This window comes from Alnus glutinosa, chromosome 1, assembly GCF_958979055.1.
Source record: "Alnus glutinosa chromosome 1, dhAlnGlut1.1, whole genome shotgun sequence".
NCBI lineage: Eukaryota > Viridiplantae > Streptophyta > Magnoliopsida > Fagales > Betulaceae > Alnus > Alnus glutinosa.
In genome coordinates this window covers 43,273,772-43,295,084 of record NC_084886.1, presented here as the reverse complement: position 1 = coordinate 43,295,084, position 21,313 = coordinate 43,273,772, and the positions used below count along the sequence as shown (strand labels likewise).

General features: G+C 37.9%; 3 protein-coding genes and 1 pseudogene across 3 annotated transcripts; 1 reads left to right on the top strand and 3 right to left on the bottom strand.

Annotated features, from left to right (window-relative positions):
• The first annotated feature begins 4,698 nt into the window (after positions 1 to 4,698).
• LOC133882934 (alkaline/neutral invertase A, mitochondrial-like) lies at positions 4,699 to 7,098 on the top strand. The gene is made up of 5 exons (XM_062322175.1): positions 4,699 to 4,878; positions 5,197 to 5,408; positions 5,700 to 6,184; positions 6,262 to 6,310; positions 6,414 to 7,098. The coding sequence occupies exons 1-5, from the start codon at positions 4,758 to 4,760 to the stop codon at positions 6,741 to 6,743; spliced, it is 1,197 nt and encodes a 398-aa protein (XP_062178159.1). The 5' UTR covers positions 4,699 to 4,757; the 3' UTR covers positions 6,744 to 7,098.
• Positions 7,099 to 9,926: 2,828 nt separating this feature from the next.
• On the bottom strand, positions 9,927 to 18,048 carry LOC133860500 (gibberellin 2-beta-dioxygenase 2-like). The gene is made up of 5 exons (XM_062296092.1): positions 18,005 to 18,048; positions 17,838 to 17,905; positions 10,922 to 11,288; positions 10,297 to 10,624; positions 9,927 to 10,172 (listed from the first exon to the last, which is right to left on the bottom strand). Exons 1-5 carry the CDS (start codon positions 18,046 to 18,048, stop codon positions 9,927 to 9,929), a joined length of 1,053 nt encoding a protein of 350 aa, XP_062152076.1.
• LOC133858968 (U2 spliceosomal RNA) lies at positions 14,772 to 14,895 on the bottom strand (annotated as a pseudogene).
• Positions 18,049 to 20,748: 2,700 nt separating the features above from the next.
• Positions 20,749 to 21,242, bottom strand: LOC133860484 (uncharacterized). Its single transcript, XM_062296076.1, has 2 exons — positions 21,136 to 21,242; positions 20,749 to 21,016 (listed from the first exon to the last, which is right to left on the bottom strand). The coding sequence occupies exons 1-2, from the start codon at positions 21,240 to 21,242 to the stop codon at positions 20,749 to 20,751; spliced, it is 375 nt and encodes a 124-aa protein (XP_062152060.1).
• Positions 21,243 to 21,313: the final 71 nt, after the last annotated feature.

Sequence of the window (21,313 nt, the reverse complement as noted above, 5' to 3'; positions counted from 1 at the left end):
CCCCTTTCAAGGATAGAATAGTCTTTACGACCTATGAGAATGGATAACTAGACGGGAATAATAAACACTTGATTTTTTTTTTTCATACAAAAATTTAATTTCTTATTATTAAATAGCCACTCATATATTTTATTAAAAACACATACTTTTAAATATAATAAATTTATATAAATTTAAGTTCTACTTTTATATTTTATATTTATAAAAAAAAAATATGAGGACCAGATTTTATATTTTTATGCAATTTTATTTTTATTAAAATACTTGTTTTAGTATATAAAACCCTAGCAGCCAAAGAATGAAACCCTACGCCTTATAAATACGTCCTTTAGCCGTCATTCGCTCTTTTTATCTCAAAATATTTTTCATGAAAACCATCTCCCTATTCCTCTCTCGCAAGACGATCCGGCCACAATCTCTTTGTTTCTAGCCAAGAATCATAGCAGGTATATTTTTCGTTCCCTTCTACCGACGTCCCCTATCTGTAACTCTCCTATTGCTTTTCTATTTTATTTTTGTTTGTTTCCTTCGTCAGTTTAGTACAACGTAGCAGATTTCTTTTTTAGCATAATTATTTTACTGTTGTGTACTACAGCCGAATGCCATCTTGAAGTTACTGGATTGTGTTTTGTCTTCTTTTTCTTTTTCTCTCCTGCCAGCCCTATAGCCGTCCCAATTGTTTGTGTTATTTTATATTTTTGGTCCTCTTGTTTCTCCCCTGGAAACAGCCATATCACCATAGCAACTTGCTTATATTTTATTTTTATTTTTATTCTTTTCTTTTGTTCCTACTTTCTTGATATCAAGTCAATAGATTGAATTTCTTTTTGTTCCTTTCCTTTCTTTTCTAAGCAATAGTACCGTAGCAGGTATTGTCCTAGCCTTGTGTCATCAAGTCTTGGCCCTTTTGGCTTCCATGCCCTTCCTCTATGGTTAGCCGTATCAAACTTACCAAGACCTAATTATTTCCCTTTTGTTTCTGTTCTGTAAGTAGCCATAGCAGCTCATAAGATTTATTTGTTTTCTTTTCCTTACTTTTCTAACCCCAAAGCCCCGTAGCATATCTATGTAATTTGTTTTCCTTTCTCTTACATGTAGTTGAAAATTTCCTATTGTAGTTTTATGGAGCTATTTTAACAACCAATAATATTCAGTATCTTATTATATTTCTTTTCTGATTTTTTACTTGAACGATTTATATCATTTTAAGAACATTTTTCACAGTGAACTGATATCATATTTTATATATGAATATGACACAAGAGTTTTCAGGAAACCCAAAATATGTATACTCAAATACAGTTTAATAATTTCCTAATAATAATAATACACCTATAATCATGCTATAGGTAGAGATCGAAAAGCCAGGATGCGTTAAATCCGATTTCATTTAGGATGTGTATTCTAGCCTAAGGCTGACATAGTTAAGTGTTATCGATTCAGGTGTCTGATATTTCAGATCAGTTTTTGAGTAACAGTATCGAGGTAAGGGATCCTCTACCCATTTTCAAATTGTTTTATGTCATATTACTTTATCCTTTTTTTTAAACATATTTGCAATTAATTGTTCTTGTTCTATATTTCAAATTATATTGATGCATGAAGGACTGTTTTAAAAATAGTTTTGAGATGAAAATTTGTTGGTATAAATGTTAATCTTGAAATCACTGTTTTAAAATAAGCTTTGGTTATAAAGGATTTTTCTAATTATTCGTAAATTGTGTAGTTGGTTCTCGAGACGGGAAGTTACAGCTTTTTGAAATTAATGAGAAAATGAGAGTAAAAACCCTCCCACACTTTGCCTCAAGAGTTATCAAAGGAATAAGAATAATTTGTGAGAATGAGATTTTTATAAATGAGGCACGTGTGTGGAGGAGACTATTATTTTGGCCTCAGATATATTCACAGAGATTTGCAGAGTTTAAGCTCGGTACCGTTGCTTGGATGGAAGCGCAACCGCTCAAGGACTTAGAGAAAGCAGATCCATCCCTATGTCATGCTAAGTGCACTTCAATTAATTAGCTGAAGGGGTTCGGCCTGTGGCCACAGTTTACCTACCTGAGGTCGCAGTAGACCGCGCAACCCTAGTACACAGGGCGTAATAGTGTACATGGGCCCTACATATGAGGAATTTATTTATCAACCAGTAATTTTATGTGTTAAGTAAAATGCCGAATTTTTATTATTTGTATTCTAGAAATTTAGATTTCAAGTGTATTTTAATAATTGTTTTAAAGAAAATGAAGTTAACTCAACCGTTTTATGGTTGAGGGTTACCTTACTGAGCATTTTTCGCTCACCTCTTATTTTGTTTTTATTTTCAGGTTATGAGCTGAGAGACCTAGGCGGCCGGGATGGGATCTAGGCTAGCATTAGGACATTGCATCTCAGTTACCTTAATAAGTGCACTTGTACAATAAATTTAGTTTTTCTTTAGATTTTCAAATATTGAATCAAACATAATTGTTCATTTCGAAATAACTGTTTCCGCATTTATTGAAGCTCTGAGTTTTAAAATTATTATTATTATTATTCTCTTTATTTAATTTATTTAATTCAGCATATTAGCTAGGTTGTGGCAGACCTTAGGAATCTTTGCAGTTTGGTGTATGAAAATGGACGAACCTAACCCTTAGCGGTTTGGGGGCGTTACATCTTCCCTCCTGGGCCGCGGATAATGGTCTCACTCCTGATGATTCCTCTCATTGACGAGAAATTGGACTAGTTTCCCATTCTCGATGAATTTCTCGATCAACTGCCTCAATGATACACACTGCTCGGTCAGATGACCGTATGAATCATGGAAGACACAGTATTTGTGAGCCAAACGCGGGGGCGGATCTCCTGGAATGGGTCTCGGTCTCTGGTAATTCGGATCTCTTTTGAGTTCCATGAGCACCTCGGTGAGGGAGGCGTTCAATGGTGTCCACTTGTAATCTCCGAAATTCTTTTTTACTTTCTTGTATTCTCCGGGACCGGTGTCCTGTATAGGCTCAGGATTCTTCTTCTTCTTGGGCTTCTCGGTGGATGGCTGTTGTTGTTGCTGGGAGTTATTGAGAAGGGCTCGGAGCATTTCTTCCTGATAAATGTACCTGTCCATCTTTACCATAAAGGTATGAAGATCTTTCGGTGGTTTCAACGCCAGTTCTGCCATCAGAGGTCCATCCTTCTTCAAGCCTTGGAAGATTGCTCCATAGATGAAATCATCTGGCGCACTCTCTGTGTCTAGCTTTTCCTGGTTGAATCTCCATAGATAGTCTTTTAGAGACTCGTTTGGCCCCTGCTGTATAAAGAGTAGGTATCCTCGGGGTTTTCTTCTAGCTCTCCCGGATACGAACTGGGCTAGGAATTTCCTTCCAAGGGCGTCGAAACAATCAATCGACCTCGGTGGGAGATTCCTGAGCCAATCTGGAGCCTTTCCTAACAAGGTGAGAGGAAAAGCTCGGCATGCCACAGCATCTGGTGTCTTGTGGAGGGAGACATGGGATCGAAAATTGTCCAAGTGCTCCACCGGATCTTCACTGCCTGAAAAAACAGGGATGTCAGGTACCTTGAATCTTCCGGGTAGATCGAAGTTGGATACTTCTTCGGTGAATATCGACTCATTGTGCTGAAAGAGGTTGTCCACGAGAGACTCCTTTCCATCACGCTTCTGATCAATTGTTTTCGATAGTGCATCATATTTTGCGCCCATGTCCTGAACCAACTTCTGCAACCTCCTTTCTGATTCTGTTGGTGGAGCCGGATTGGCGGGCTCTCCATGGTCTTCGTTCCGTGGCCCGGCTTTCTCTCCTGACCCTTCGGGGTTGCCACCAAGGTTTGTCCCTTCGACTGCATCATGATTGAATGGCGGCGGAGTCTGAGCAGCTAGGAGCAAAGCATTCTGAGCCAGCAAATCCTCCACATTCTTCTGTGCTTGGGCCAACTGTTGACTCAGTTGGGTTATTCTGGCCTCTGGTCTAGCAGATTCTGCTTCTCCACGAACATCGTCTTGGCTGGTAGGTGGCACCTCTTCGCATGCATCGTTTTGAATCGACTTGGAACGTCTCGTAGTCACCATCACGGATTTGTTTTTCGCAAGAACAACTTATCGTTCCCACAGACGGCGCCAAACTGTTGGTACAGTTTCCGGTATGGTGATGTGTCGCCTGGTGATTCGCCGTTGGGTTCTACTACTTCAATCCTGCAAAAAGAACAAACAACTCGTCGGGGGTGCCGACTACGCCCACTCCGATGCCTAAGTCAGTTCAAATCAATTTTCTGAAGAGTATTTTCAATCTCAATCTCAAGAGCTCAGAGAATTCATCATTTCATACCTGGTGTGACGGTTTTATTTATAGGCCAGACTTGCGGTCTCACCAGTCTTCTTGACGCCTAGTTGGATTTTTGATGGTTCCATAGACCTCGAAACTGTATGAGCTAACATCTTCTCATTATATTGGTTATATCATATGCCCATCGGTATGTGTAATTTGCTGATTCAGTGAGACTAGTGTGCTTGGAAGATCATTTTCCTCCTTGCAAGTAACAAACCTTGTTTTTAATGAGGGAAGTTGATTCCCTCTGGAATACTATGGTGGAGTAGGGAGCATCCTTAAGAGGTTGTTAATGGGTTTTTGGGAGATTAGGTTGTAATCTGTGATATGTTAAGCGAGTATTGATACTTAATTAAAGTGCCAATTCTGATCATATGTGTTTTGCTTCTTTGTTAGGGCTGGGAAAAGACTGTGGACTGCTACAGTCCTGGGCAAGGGTTAATGCCTGCAAGCTTTAAAGTTAGAACTATCCCTCTTGATGGAAGCAATGAAGCATTTGAGGAAGTTCTAGATCCTGATTTTGGTGAATCAGCCATTGGTCGTGTTGCACCTGTTGATTCTGGTAAGACAATAGTAGTTCTGGTCACTGTGGCAATTTTTAAGGAGTTGTTCTTTTCCATTGAATGTCGCAGCATAAGCTTTGACCATTATTGCTTGGTTGCTCAATATCTTGATGTTCGTTTATAAATTTTCAAATTTGAGCAATATTTTTATACATTGCGTAAAATGGGTGACTAAGCCCAAAACTATTGTGCTTTCAACACTTTGTGACATTACAAATCTCATATAAGCTTAATGGGGTTAGTTATTTTCAGTTGGGAAAAAAAAAAATAAAAGAACTAGCATAAATAAATTTTGAAGCATATGTTTACTATGACAGGGTTGTGGTGGATTATTTTGTTGAGAGCTTATGGGAAGATCACTGGCGACTATGCATTGCAAGAAAGAGTGGATGTTCAGACAGGCATAAGATTAATACTTAATCTATGTTTAACTGGTGGGTTTGACATGTTTCCTTCTCTGTTAGTAACTGATGGTTCCTGCATGATTGATAGACGGATGGGCATTCATAGACACCCTCTTGAAATCCAAGTTGAGAATGATGCTACTCTGAAATCTTACTTGGAATGATGCTACTCTGAAAAATAAATCTTGTGCTTGGTATACATTAGATTCCAGCTTGATTTTGGTATGCCTATATTGTTCTAGTATTGCATGTTTATTTTGTCTTAAGTGGTATTTTATTGGTGACCATAATGAGGCAAATATGTTTATCTTATTCATCTTTAACGTTCTCCAATACCTTTCTTCACCATTTCTAGTGTTATTTCACGCTTTCCTTGTCTTAAGTTAACCATTTGCTTAAGAAATCTTATCTAACAGGCGTTATTCTACTCAGCTCTACGTTGTTCCCGCGAAATGCTTATTGTCAATGATGGAACCAAGAATTTGGTGGCTGCTATCAATAATCGACTCAGTACACTCTCCTTTCATATCAGAGAGTATTATTGGGCGGATATGAAGAAGATCAATGAGATTTATCGTTACAAGACAGAGGAATACTCTACAGATGCCATTAACAAGTTCAATATTTATCCAGATCAAATTCCTTCTTGGCTGGTAGATTGGATCCCTGAGAAAGGTGGCTACCTCATTGGCAATCTGCAACCTGCTCATATGGATTTTAGGTTTTTCACACTTGGAAATCTTTGGGCCATTGTTCCATCTTTAGGTAGCCCAGAACAGAATGAGGGTATTCTGAAGGACAAATGGGATGATCTTGTGGCTCAAATGCCTCTTAAAATTTGTTACCCTGCTTTGGAGCATGAGGAATGGCGTATAATCACTGGCAGTGACCCAAAGAATACGTGAGGCTCTTTTAAGTAATTTGTTATTTTCTTATGGGCTCCCTATTTCACAAATCTGATTCTCTACTTGCTTGCAGTCCCTGGTCTTATCATAATGGTGGATCTTGGCCAACACTGCTATGGCAGGTAAGTTGATCTTTGTTCAATTCTATCTTCTCTTAAGATTTTGGGTATTGGCTAGATCATAATGATCAGACTTCTTAAGCATTCTCCTACGTGAAATTTTTAGTTCACATTGGCCTGCATTAAGATGGGGAGGCCAGAATTGGCACAGAAGGCTGTTGCTTTGGCAGAGAAGAGGCTTTCAATGGATCAGTGGCCTGAATATTATGACATGCGCAGTGGGAGATTCATAGGAAAGCAATCCCGGCTCTTCCAGACATGGACAATTGCTGGTTTTCTAACGTCGAAGATGCTTTTGAAGAATCCGGAGAAGGCGTCCTTGTTGTTCTGGGAGGAGGATTACGAACTCCTTGAAATTTGTGTCTGCGCGCTTAGCAAAACTGGTCGAAAGAAGTGCTCACGTTCTGCTCCAAGGTCTCAGATTCTTGCTCGATGACAAGTGAGTGCTATACAGAGCGCTCTGAGCTAAAAAAATATAGATCTCAAATGACGGTGACTCCATTGAATACAAGACTCTTTTAACTTCTTTCCTTTCAGCACCTAAAGCTTAGGTTGTGGTCCTGTTTTCGGAAATCAAACGATACTGTGGAATATGATCGTGTTGTCCCATTAATTGAAGGAGGGACGATTCTTATTTGATGGCTCTGTTTTTTTGAGAGCCTCTTAACCTATTTGTATGGTTCCACTGCTGATCACTGTTGCATGTACTTGAATTATGTGGCAGTCTGACAATACTTGTAACTTCGCTGGAAATTATATGATATTCGTATTGATTGTGTTCATGATTTAAATTCCACTCGGTTTATTATTCTGATGCATGTTCAAAATGTGCATTAATAAGAGATAATTGCACCACTAGTTTCTAGGATATGTCATAATTATGAATCACTCGCTATGGTTTAAAAAGTTTACGGAGGTCATTGTGGTAAACTATAATTACAAATTGATCGATGGAGTCAAATTTTGTTAAATTTTTTGACAAATTTTATTAAATGCTACTTTAGTGCCACATCAAACCAATAAGATGGCGACACGTGTCCATCTGAATAAAAAAATATAAATTTATTAAAAAAATAAAATAAAATAAAAGGGTAGCTAGGCTACCTCCAGCCAATATATGGGGGTGGCCGCGCGCCACCCCCAGTGGCCGGGGGGAAGGCCACCCATGAACCTTCTAGGGTTGGCCAGATGGCCACCCCCGGCCACTGGGAGTGGCCCAGCCATCTTTTTATTTTTTATTTATTTATTTATTTTTATTTTTATTTTTAAATAAGTTTATTTATTTATTTTTTAATAAATTTATATTTTTTTTATTTAGATGGACACGTCGCTATCTTATTGATTTGATGTGGCGCTGACGTGACATTTAACAGAATCTGTCAAATTTTATAATAGAATTTGACTTTAGGGATCGATTTGTGATTATAGTTTACCACAAAGACTTTCCATGAACTTTTTAAATCATAGGGAGTGATTCATGATTATGACATACTCCAGTGACCAGTGGTGCAATTATTCTTTTTATTAAAACATGTGATTCTCCAACGGCAATTTAATAGATTGATAGACTGAATTTGAGGAATGAAAGAGGCTTTTGTCCACTCGTCATGCGTATAAAGAATGTAATCGCACGGCAGATTTTTGTATTTATTATTTTTCAAAAGAAACAAGTTTAATTGCCTAATGGCAGATTTATGTGTTAATTATTAAGGAAATCCCCAAAAGATTAAGATTTATGTGCATGTCCTGAAAAGGTCAAGGCGATCGAGTATGCCCTAGGCGGAGAGAGTACACGTTGTTTGCTTGTATTCAGCCCAAGTGATGGGCCTGTAGAGACTAGAGAGAGAGCATGTTGCGAGGGACCATTTCTGGATGTGGAGCTATCATGCTTGGAGGGATGCAACCCCGAAGAAGGCAATTGACATTCTGGCCCTGTTTGGAATCACCTCTCATCCCTTTTCTTCCTCTCATTATTTCATACCCTCGACTCATTCAGCTTTTGACAGAAAAAACTAACTTGCCCATCGGCCATAATGGGCAAGTCAACGGGTGAAGCTTCTTCAAAAAGCTTCACTCATGCATTTTGCCCAATATACCCCTTCACCTAATCATCATTTTCATGGTCGTATACAGGGGTAATCACTGGTAGGAAAAAAAATTGTGCAATGTAAATGGTTGTGTACAGGGGTAAAATAGGAAAAAAAAAGCCTATCTTATCTTGAAAAAGTGGGCTATTTTTTTTAAGCCTATGCCAAATACATGTCATGTTAGAGTGCATGTTGGAAAATGGAGGGAAGGGGGAAGGAGAAGGGGATATCAAACAGGGCCTCTAGGCTCAGTGTCCGCACGCTCACGAATCTCCCATTTGTCGTAGCCTTCAAAGACACTCAAAAAAGATATATCTCATATATAAATATCAACGTTCAATTCTTGCATAATTGCATTGGTGCCCCCATTTTCTTGGTAAAAAATTAAAATCTAAAACCTTTCAACAAAGATATATCATATATTTAATATAATTGAGATGATATGACAGTAAAAATCAATTTTTGAATCAGCTTGTAAAAAAAAAAAAATTAATGAATTATTTTTATTGTCATGTCATTCACTCTAGTTGTATGACAGCTGTATAACAATCTACTAAATAACATAACCGCTTTTAAATTTAGGCATAAAAGTAGTTAGACGGTTAATGGTTAGTAAGCGGTTATTAACCACCCACCTTTTCACCCCTACAAAATAGCATCATTCAAAGTCATGGTGCGCAAGTAATCAAGAAAAATCATCTTAGAGAGAACAATTGTTTTACTTTTTTGTCTCATCGGTTTTATTCTTTATTATTTGTCATGTCACTCCTGAAGATTGTTAATGTGTCACGCATGTTATAGACAACCTCCTTTTCTTTCTTTTTTTTTTTAATTTTTTTTTTTTAATATAGTTGAGATAAAGAGAAAGGAGAAACTTATAGTTATATGGATCATTGCCCCTATGAAATGGAAGATCCAATAATTAAAGAAAAAGTATAAAAGAAAATTGTCACAAAAGTTTAAGCGGGTAGTAGACTATTTTTGAAATGGGAGATATACAGATGATACCAATTGTTGCATTTGATGGTCGACGGGAACGGGATTAGTTGTAATTTGATTGATCAATACAAATTAAGGTTTGAATTTTTAAGTAGTACGTGTAGTTTGAGTTAACTCTTAAACATTATTAATTAAAATGTTTACTTTGATTAATTGTTAGATAAAGAGTAGTGTTCTATCAATATTTAACATTTGATCTCATCGTGGCATGAAAAATACTAAAAACCGCATAATATGATTTCTAAATGCAAAGTAAATTAAGATATCAACATGCATGGTAGAGATCGGCTGCGTAAATTTGAGAAATATATTGAAAGCAAATTAATTGGGCATGCATGCGACGTAAACTTTCTTTGGGGTGTTTGGAATAAAGAAATTAAAGTATATATTCATGATAGTTTTTGGGAAAACTTATTAAAATATAAATTTATTTAATATAAATTAATTAATCGTTAACCCCGCCCCCAGCCGGGGCCTACAAGAGCAAGATCCTTTAGCTGCATGTGCCAAGCAGTAATCCGGCCGTCATCTGCTCATGCTCGGAAATGGTTAAGACGGTCATCCCCTAGGCGGAGAGATCCAGAGTACATCTGTCTCTTAAATTCCTCCCAAGTGAAGGGCTTGTAGAGAGGGGCCATGCCGGCGGGGACCATTTCTGGAAGTGGAGCTATCAATGCTTGGAGGGATGGAGCCCCAAAGAAGGCTATTGACATTCTAGTTTGCTGTGAATTTGTAACGGCCCTGTGTCGCACGCTCACAAATCTCCCATTTGTCATAGCCTTCAAAACACACACACACACACACACAAAGATATCTAATATCAACGTTCAATTCTTCCCTTAAATATTGGTGACCCTATATTAATTTCTTCGAAGGACAGAGAGAGAGAGAGAGAGGAGCAACCTTTAACGTGTCACCCACAAAAACGCAAAATGCATTAGGGTCAGAAGGGACCGTGATCCAATTCCCCTGGGTAGAAATCTGAAGGCCATCCACCTCGTTGGATCTGAGGATGGTAAAGATCTGAGGGTCAGTATGCTCTCCAAACCCAATACTGTGATCATTGGATGGTGGATAGTAATTGAGCCTGAGGATTGAGTCACTATTATCGTCCATGATTAGGTTGCTGAACACTGATGTATCATTGAGTACCCTCAGGCCCTCTGCCGTCAGATCCAGTAGCATACATGCCAGCCCCCTAACTGCTTCAGCATATTCACTGGCAGCAGAGCTGTCATACGCATGCAGACACAGTCACAATTAATCAACACATGATCAGTCAAATCCCAGAAGCATGTACGTACGTTAAACTCACACATGCATGCATGTCGATCTCTCAGTCTCAAGACTTCCAATTCTACAATGAATCTAAGCATTAATTGCAAACAAACCATGCATGCAAGTGCAACAACCATTGGTAGTATTGGTACGTACGTTGATCGAATGCATGCGTAAAATTAAAGTTAAAACACACGTAGAATGAAAAAAGAAATAGATCGAGCTAGGCAAGAAAATTGATAAATATTACGAGAACTTGGAAGGGCGATTGGAGATGGTACGGGCTCTCCGAGCGATGTAGTCTGGACTGGCAGGATTGGTACTAAGTGTAAGATATTCCAACGCTCCCATATCTCCACTGGGGCCTATGCGGTTGCAGCCATAGCCGTAAGGGGTACCCGGCCCAGCTCTTAGTTTTTCAGCCATTGGTCGGGCAAAAAATTGAAGGCCTTGTTGTTCTAGTTCTCCCACCACGTTCAAAGGGACATCATGGTTGGCCACCATAAAAAAACCATATTTTTCACAGGCCTTTACAATTTTCGTTGACACCGATGATCTCCTGGCCGAAAGGTCGATTTTAGGAACATTATTCTCCATGGCTCCAAGTTTTTGGCTGCCTAGCTAGCTAGCGTGGTTGGCGAGTGTAGACCATTGTAACAAAGACTGGAAATATTTATAACCAATAAAAAAAACACACACACACACATAAGAAGTCGTTGCATATGATTTGGTAATAAATGCATGGGGGCGTGAGAGAGAGAGAGAGAGAGTATTTAATAATTGGAATTTTAAAATAGTGATCATGGATTCATGGGCTACCACGCTCGTAGTTATGTCTATGGCGTTTATATATATATAAAGAATCATTTCCCAATCTTAAAAAATTTTCACCATTAATTTTTTTTAGTAATGTTAGTCTTCACTCCACAATCGATCACAATGTAATCATATTGTATTAACTAATTGAACGATATGGGTTAATAGTCTTTATATCAGTCTTTTTTTTCTTTTTTCTTTTTTTTTTAAAAAAATAATAATATAAAAAAATTTGAAAATGATCACTAACCCATGCCACATCAGCATAATTTAATTTTAATTTAATTTTAGAAAATAGATGTATGGAAGAAGAACACGAGATGTACTCTTAATTCTCTTTCTAACAGTTTTCAAAAAAAAAAAAAATCTATTTATAACAAAAAATCACGTGTATTATTTGACTGTCACAGTTTCATTCATAGGCAGGCTGCAAGTTAGCCCCACAAAGTTATAGATATGTTTAGTCAACTAGCTTTATTACTCAGTAATTCTTCATTATCCAAAGTTTATCTCCTCATGAAAATTGCATCGTATACCAATATCTGAAATAATTAAAGACTGTACGTTCGTCTTATCATTTAAAAAAAAAAAAAAAGTATGAATTTTTTTAGTTATATCAGCAATATACTCATTAATATTATCACCATTAATATGGATGAGATATTAATAATAAAGAAAGTCAATATATAGCACGAGAATGACTTTATGAATATATATATACCAAATCTCCTGACGCAAAATATATAACTAAAGAAAACTATATAAAACTTGACTGTATATATATGTGATGATTCAATTATACAAAAATCTAGTGGAACGAGGCCAGATGGTCATAATAGGAAATATAACAAGAAAGAAAATCTGAAAATTAATATGAAATACTACGTAATAATCTCAAATTAACGACAAGCTAGAGATCTCAACAGAATCAGATTATTATGTCAGGTTAATAAGATAAGTACGCATCCAAAATTTATATTTTAAATATATTGTAACATCCCTTCTGATAATGTAAAAGGTCATTTGTGTTTTAAATCAAGGTCACGAAAATGTTTATTAGGTGGTGAATACATCAATCATCTAATCAACAAATGCAATAGATCAGGGGTAGATAGTTCCCTATAAGAGATAATGACGCACAAAATGAGAGTCGATATCGAAGTGTTTGGTGTTTTGTGGATTAATTAATGTCTTAATATTATATATGAGCATAGTCTTAAGTCATCAAATAGTCTTCTCCTTTTTATTATAGTATTATTTTATCATCTCAAGCTCGATCCATGAAGTCGTACACATTAGATAGTTGATAGAGCCGTAGTTTGGTTTCAATATGATTACTATCTCTAATTCCTTGGTCTTTTAACGCTAAGCGTACATTTGGTCCAAGGATTAAACCTATGGAATAATAATATATTATGGGTGAAAATACGGACGGGTAATAACTGCCCGCATTTGCTATTTGTACCTAGCCGTTATCCACACATGCGGATGTGATCAGCAAAAACTATGCAATATCCCTATATGCGGATAGCAGTTTTAGAGAATGCAGATGCGGTTAATAACCGCATCGCATTCCCATATATATATATATAATTAAATTCACAAAAACAACGTTGTTTTGGATTTGGTAAGTTTAGGACCTTTAGGTTATGGCCCGTTCAATAACCCCCTTCCCTTTCCCTTCCCCTTATTTTCTCCTCTTTCAAAAAACATCAACTCAAAACATTCTTAACTTTTTTTACTTTTTATATCACATCAACAATTTTTTATTATTATTTAAATAAAAAATCTCACTACAATACAAATTTTTTTTTCACTTTTCTATGTAAATTCTTTCTATTTTATATCACATCAATCACTTTTTACTTTCACTCAACAAAAAAATTCTCCCATAAGAGGAGGAGAGGGGAGGGGAGGGGAGGGGAAGGGGATTACTAAACTGGGCATATGTTAGGTTTTTTTTCACTATCATCTCAAAGTCATACCTCATTATATTTATATTTTTTTTCTTCTTTTATTTGAAAATCCAAATCTCAATTACTCTATAAGACAATGACTTTCTATGACTGATAATCACGAATTGCGTAACAAGTTAAATATTAATTTATTTAAGCTTACATATAGTAATAACTACATTATTTAATCTCACATATAAATTTAGATAGTAATTCAAAACGCTCATTACCTCACATACAGATAGCGGATAATAATCGTAATAACCACACGTATGCGAACAATAATCATATAATGCGGTTATGGATATTGCTAATAACCGCATTCACATTCATATTTTCACCCCTAATAGCTATTCTATCGATTTGTAAGAGTTTAGCCTTGGAATAGCCATTTCGCCCATTCACATAAGAATGACTATTCCTTAAATTAAGTAATAGCCATTCCTCTTAAAAAAAAAAAAAAAAAAAAAAAAAAGGGAGAAAAATAGTTATACTTTTAGGGAAAGACTATTTTTCAAAACAAATCGAAAACACACACACATACACATAATCCATTGGAATTTGTCGTCGTCGTTGAAGTTCACTGGAATCTGTCGTGGCCACTGTCGAAATCAGACGGAATCCACCTCCGATCGCAGGAGTTTTCTAAAATCCACTACCGGTCGCCGAAATCCGCCACCGGCCGCCAGAGTTCCACCTTCTTAAACAAACAAAGCCTCAGCTTTTTATTTTTAAAAAAATAAAAATAAAATATGTGGGTATTTTAGTGATTTTTATTTAATTACAGTTAGAGCATGCATGTGTTGCCACCGGAATAAGAGTATTCTACCTTTTTCTTCTCTTAGGAATAGTTATTACTTTTCCTAATGGACTAATCAATTATGCATATCCTTGGTGTTAGAGTATATGATAAGGAATAACTATTTTTATCGGAACATCTCCAACAGAATAGCTAAATGGCTTATAATAGTTAAATTTAGTTATTATGAGCTATTTTTCTCCTCAAGTAAAATAGGCAGAATATAATTTTTAGCGAGTATAATAGAGAATTGTTAGAGTATATATAGAAAAATTAGTAACTAAAATAGAAATTTGTACTTTAATTTCTCATGTACTCTAATTAAATTTAAGCAATATATAGTCATTCCGATGAGAAATGCTAATTAATTCCACTGTTTATTTCTCGAATAGAAGTCATTCCACGTACCCCAAGATCAAGGATAATTTGCAAGGAAGCCTACAGTGTGTATAGTATGTAGCATAACAATGACAGAGATGATTATGTACATGTAGGAATGACTGATAATTATAATACTATAAGAATGTATCGATGGCTCTCCCCAATCAAAATAAATTTCATCTCATGAGGCCCATTGGGCCACTTATTAGATATTAATTAAACTGAAAACAACAGATACTACACTTGATCATAACCAAAAGGTCGAGAAGTGCATTACCTTTCTACACAAGAGCTGCTCTCTTTTGTATAATATTCCCGTTTGGGTTCTCTTCTGCCTTTTCCAATGTGGGACTACACCATATTTATGATCATATCACTTACATCATATTGTCTGTTACTGGGAAGCTATAGCTAAGCATATGCCTCTAATCTCTCCTTTACAAAACCTATACTTCCTTAACAACCCTTCTCTCAGAAACCCAACCTTTTGTACTTTGACGCCGACCCCTTATTTTTTACCTCTACCAAAGCTTCAATCCTCACCAAATCTGGGAATTGAACACCCTAGAGACACCCATCTCCAATATTGCTACAGTGATTGTGACTATATCTAGCCCCCAGCAGTCCGTGCCCAGAGCAGACAAATCAGCCATTAACATTCCAGTGCGAAATATAATATATGATATTGGCAACTGCACAAAATAGCCAATTCAAATACACAAACTGTGAAAATTTAGTAATGGCTGTAAAAACCAAGATGAAGGCTGGAGAAGGAACAGTTCAAGGAATAGGATCAGTAGACAAAAGACTGTACATCACCGTATCCCTGCTCTTACCTTTGTCTAGGCTATATATACTGTAGTGCTCACTGAGAGAGAAGTTAGCCGAGAGGTTGGTGCACGTGGACTGTTATGGGCGTACAAGTGTATTGTAATGTAGTTAACAGTTAGTTTCAGTTGTAACAGTTAGTTTCAGTTGTAAGTGTCGAGCTTTATAAACAGAGTTAGATTCTGAATTCAGTCATGGAAATCTTGGATCATTTGTTTTCTTTTGTTTCTTTCTTTGGAGCTTAGGTTGAGCTCGAATCAACCTACCTTACTTGCAATAATATACATAGTTCTTTTTTCATTCATTCTTTCTTTCTTCATTACATTTTTGGTCGTTCTTTGGAAAAGTTGCCTAAGAAATATCAAGGGTATTACAAGTGGTATCAGAGCGGTACAATCCATGGCGGAAGGTACAAGAGTACAGGAGTTGCAGCAGCAAATGGAGAGCGCGAAGGGGATGTGGGAGATTTCTCAAAGCCAGCAAGCTCAAATGCAAAGTCAACAAACGCAGATGCAGAATCAGATTAATCAACACGGAGTGGACATCAAGGATTTATCGTCAAAGATGGATCAACTCTTGGAGGTGATGTTGGCACGGAACTCGGTTCCTGGAATGAAAACACCGACTTTTGTGCAACAGGGTCCTCTGGAGGGTCGGCATAACCGGGAGACGGGAGAATCTTCATTTGGTTTTCCAAAAACTCGTTTGGGTAATGGTCCGGATGTTCAGTTCAGAAGTCTTAAACTGGATTTTCCTCATTTTGATGGCGAAAATGTTTCAGGTTGGTTGTTTAAAGTCAAACAATTTTTTGATTTTAGCAATACACCTATTGAATATAAGGTTCCCATGGCTTCATTTTATATGGAAGGGGATGCCTTAGTGTGGTTTCAAGATGCGTCTGACTTAGGATTGTTCACGTCTTGGGAAGCCTTTGAATCAGCTATCCAAGTTCGTTTTGGACCTAATTGTTATGATGACCCAATGGAGGCTCTCACTCGTTTGAGACAGACCTCTTCTATTGCCATCTATAAAACTCAGTTTGAAAGGCTTTCGAATAGATTGAAAGGGCTTTCTGAAGGGTATAAATTGAGTTGTTTCTTGAGTGGGTTAAGGGATGAGATAAGATTTCCTTTAAGGTTGTTGAAACCTGGAACTTTGAATGAAGCCTTTGGGTTGGCTAAGATTCAGGAAGAGTTTGTCTTGAGTAGCAGGAAGTATTATAGGAGTAGTGGGGTTCATACCACCTCTTTCTTTCAACAGAACAATAATAGTTTCCAGAGTAATATTCCTAAACCAGGGCTTATTACTGCTGGAAAGAGTGATTCTACTGAAGTAGGTTTTCCTGTGGGAAAAACAAAACCAGCATTACAAGTCCAGCGTATCACCCCAACTCAGATGGAAGAAAGACGTCGGAAGGGTCTTTGTTATTATTGTGATGAAAAATACAATGCTGCTCATAGGTGTCAAAGGGGGAAGGTGTTTCTTATGGAGGGTTGTGAGTTGATTAGTGATGAGCATTGGATGATTCCTGAAAGTGAAGGTATAGATAATTCTGGGGAAGATTACAAATTACAAAATGAAGTAGTAGAAGAGACACACCCAGAGATATCATTACATGCTATCACAGGTTCCCCAAATCCTGAAACAATGAGATTGATAGGATCGGTCAAATCATTTGGCATCACTATTCTGGTGGATTCTGGAAGTTCTCACAATTTTGTGGATCCAGTGGTGGTTGCAAAACTTCAGGTAGTTATTCATAAAGATAGTAGATTGGCTGTTAAGGTGGCTAATGGACAGATAGTTCATACTGAAGGATATTCTCCAGCATTACCAGTGAAGGTTCAGGGCACAAATTTTTCAGCTAAATTCTATCTTTTGCCCTTGGGAGGCTGTGATATGGTGCTGGGAATTCATTGGTTGAGATCCCTTGGTCCCATTCTTTGGGATTTTTCCAAGCTAACCATGGAATTCTCTTTGTTTACTAAGAGAGTGTTGTGGAAAGGACTTGCTCTTACTGATTCGGTGTGGGAGGATGGTCATATTTTTTCTAGAATTCCTAAAGCTAAACAGAAGGGTTTAATTTTACAAATGGTTGCATCCGTAGCTCATGACTCACTTCAGCCACAGCAGAACCCTTTGGTGGCAGAATTATTGCAGGAATTTGCAGCAGTTTTTTAGGAGCCTAAAGGCTTACCTTCGGTGCGTTCTAATGACCACCAAATTATCCTGAAGGAAGGAACTCAACCTATATGCGTTAGGCCATACCGCTATCCCCATTATCAAAAAGGGGAGATTGAGAAAATAGTGAAATACCTCTTGGATTCAGGTGTAATTCGGCCTAGTCAATCACCATTCTCTTCTCCAGTGCTATTGGTTCGCAAGGCCGATGGGAGTTGGCGAATGTGCATGGATTATAGGGCTGTGAATTATGCTATGGTTAAGGATAAGTTTCCTATTCCAGTAGTTGATGAACTACTTGATGAATTATATGGAGCCAAAAAAATTTCTAAGCTGGATCTTCGGTCCGGTTACCATCAGATTAGAGTGAAACCTGATGATGTGCATAAGACAGCTTTTAGAACCCATGAGGGTCATTACGAGTTCTTGGTAATGCCCTTTGGGCTATCCAATGCACCTTCCACTTTTCAAGGCCTTATGAATCATGTTTTCAAGGCTCATTTAAGAAAGTTTCTATTGGTTTTTTTTTTACAACATCCTAGTCTACAACAAGGATGATCAGGAACATTTGGTGCATTTGAGGGTAGTTTTGGAGATTCTATTACATCAGAAACTGTTTGCTAAAGTAGTCAAGTGTAAATTTGCTTGTAAAGAGGTGGAATATCTCGGCCATGTGATCTTGGCTGAAGGGGTTAAGGCTGATCCGGCTAAGATAGAGAGTATGATAAACTGGCCAGTTCCTAAGTCTTTGAAATCTTTAAGGGGTTTCCTTGGACTCACGGGTTATTACAGAAAGTTTATCAAGGGCTATGGTCAAATAGCAGCCCTTCTTACATCCTTATTAAAGAAGGATTCCTTCCTTTGGTCGCCAGAGGCCACAGAAGCATTTAACAATTTGAAACAGGCAGGTTCCTCACCTCCTGTTTTGGTATTACTGGATTTCACTAAGCCCTTCATTATTTAATGTGATGCTTCCGGGGTGGGCATTGGGGCTGTGCTTATGCAAGCTTCTAATCCTATAGCCTTTTTCAGCAAGGCTCTTAAAGGCAAAGCTCTTCATCTTTCCACTTATGAAAAAGAGTTGTTGGCTCTAGTTTCGGCAGTAAAGAAGTGGAGACCCTATTTGTTAGGGCAATCTTTCAAGATAAAAACTGATCATCAAAGTTTGAAATTTCTGTTGGAACAGAAAGTGGGTACACCTACTCAGCAAAAATGGATCACAAAGTTGTTGGGGTATGATTTCACTATCGAGTATAAGGCAGGAAGAGAAAATATTGTGGCTGATGCTTTGTCAAGAAAGATAGAAGATGAAGAAGTATCTCAGCAGGATGGCCAACTCATGTTATTAACCTTTCCTAATCCTCTTTGGGTGGAGGATATTAAAGCTAGTTATGCACATGATCCAGCTATTACTTAGATTATTCAGGACTTGAAGGCTGACAATGCTAGTCATCTCTCCTTTACATTCCAGAATGACCTGCTTTTGTATAAGGGCAGGATATATGTTGGTCCTGTCGAATCTTTGAGGAACAGAATTTTGCACTTGGTACATGATCGTCCAGCTGCAGGGCATTCAGGGTACCAAAAGTCTCTCCATAGGGCCAAGTTGGACTTCTATTGGCCTGGTATGCATTCTGATCTCAAGCATTATTTGAAATTATGTGATACTTGCCAAAGAAATAAAGCTGAGACTGTTTTACCGGCGGGCTTACTGCAACCTCTGCCCGTACCTACAAGAGTTTGGGCTGATGTGTCTATGGACTTTATTGAGGGTCTCCCTTTGTCCAATGGATTTAGTGTGATTATGGTAGTTGTGGACCGGCTCAGTAAGTATGCTCACTTCATGGCTCTCTCTCACCCATTTACAGCTATTAAAGTAGCTCATGTTTTCATGACCAATGTCTTCAAGTTGCATGGTCTTCCTTGTTATATCGTGAGTGACCGGGATCCCATTTTTACAAGCTCTTTTTGGCAAGAATTATTTCGGTTGGAAGGAACTCAGTTGGCTATGAGTACTGCATATCATCCTCAAACGGATGGTCAAACAGAAGTTGTGAATAAGTGTGTGGAGCATTATCTGCGGTGCTATGCAGGTGAAAAGCCGAAGACTTGGTCTTCTTGGTTGGCTATGGCAGAGTATTGGTATAATACCAATTTCCATGCATCTACGAAGCTTACACCTTTTCAGGTTTTATATGGTGTCCTTCCACCAAAGTTGATCGAATATATTCCGGGTACAACTCGTAATCAAGCAGTGGAGGACCATCTTCATTGCAGAGAGCAGATTTTGGCTATCTTTCGTCATAACCTCTTTGCTGCACAGGAAAGACAGAAGGCTCAGTATGATAAGAGGCATAGTGAAAGATCTTTTGTCCCAGGAGATTGGGTGTATCTCAGACTGCAGCCCTATAAGCAGAAGACTTTAGCACTACGGAAGTGTTTGAAATTGAGTCCTCGATTTTATGGACCCTTTCGAGTTGTGAGTAAAGTAGGTGAGGTTGCTTATAAGTTGGCCTTGCCTGCTATTCCAACATACATTCTGTTTTTCATGTTTCCTGTCTTAAGAAACAGCTGGGTAACCACTCAGTTCCTTTACCTTCTTTGCCACCAATGGATGCTCAAGGGGAGATTCAGTCGGAACCAGCAGCTGTTTTACAGCGTAGATTCCGAAAGGTTAATAATAATCAGTCACTATCAGAGGTTTTAATTTACTGGAAAGGCACCACAGTGGAGGATGCAACTTGGGAGCTTTATTGGGACTTATGTTCCAGATTTCCCCACCTTGTGGACAAGGTTCTTTAAAGGGGAGGGGATTGTAGTGCTCACTGAGAGAGAAGTTAGCCGAGAGGTTGGTGCACGTGGACTGTTATGGGCGTACACGTGTATTGTAATGTAGTTAACAGTTAGTTTCAGTTGTAAGTGTCGAGCTTTATAAACAGAGTTAGATTCTGAATTCAGTCATGGAAATCTTGGATCATTTGTTTTCTTTTGTTTATTTCTTTGGAGCTTAGGTTGAGCTCGAATCAACCTACCTTACTTGCAATAATATACATAGTTCTTTCTTCATTCTTTCTTTCTTTCTTCATTACATTTCTAGTCGTTCTTTGGAAAAGTTGCCTAAGAAATATCAAGGGTATTACATACTTCCTCATGATTACCTTCCTTGAGGAACCCAAGTTTCTCCAAGACCTTTTGAGAGGCGTTGTTCTCCAACTCAACCAAAGCTTGAAACCTGACCACATCTGGGAATTCTTTTAACCCTTGGGCGATGGCCATCTTCACTGCTCTAGCTGCTATACCTTGCCCCCAGTACTCGGCAGCTAAGGCGTACCCAACATCTGCCCTACATCTGTCATCACCGGATTTTGGCACGATGATAATAAATCTGATCGAATGGTCAGCTATGCATATGGATCTATAATAAGGGTGCGGAATGCAGTAGTCCTTGCATTGATATAGGAAAGTGCTTCCCCCTTGGAGGTGAAGGTGTTCCACCGGGTGAACCGTGTCACTTTGTCGTCGCCACCGTACATCAAGAAGTCATCAACATAGGAAATTTTATATGGACGGAGTGTGATTTTTGAAAGATCAATCGTCATTTCCTTCGCCATGCCAATGGTGGGAACACCTTCCAGTTTGGAAATGGAAGTGATTTTTGATGGGTGTTTCTAAAATTTGCAAC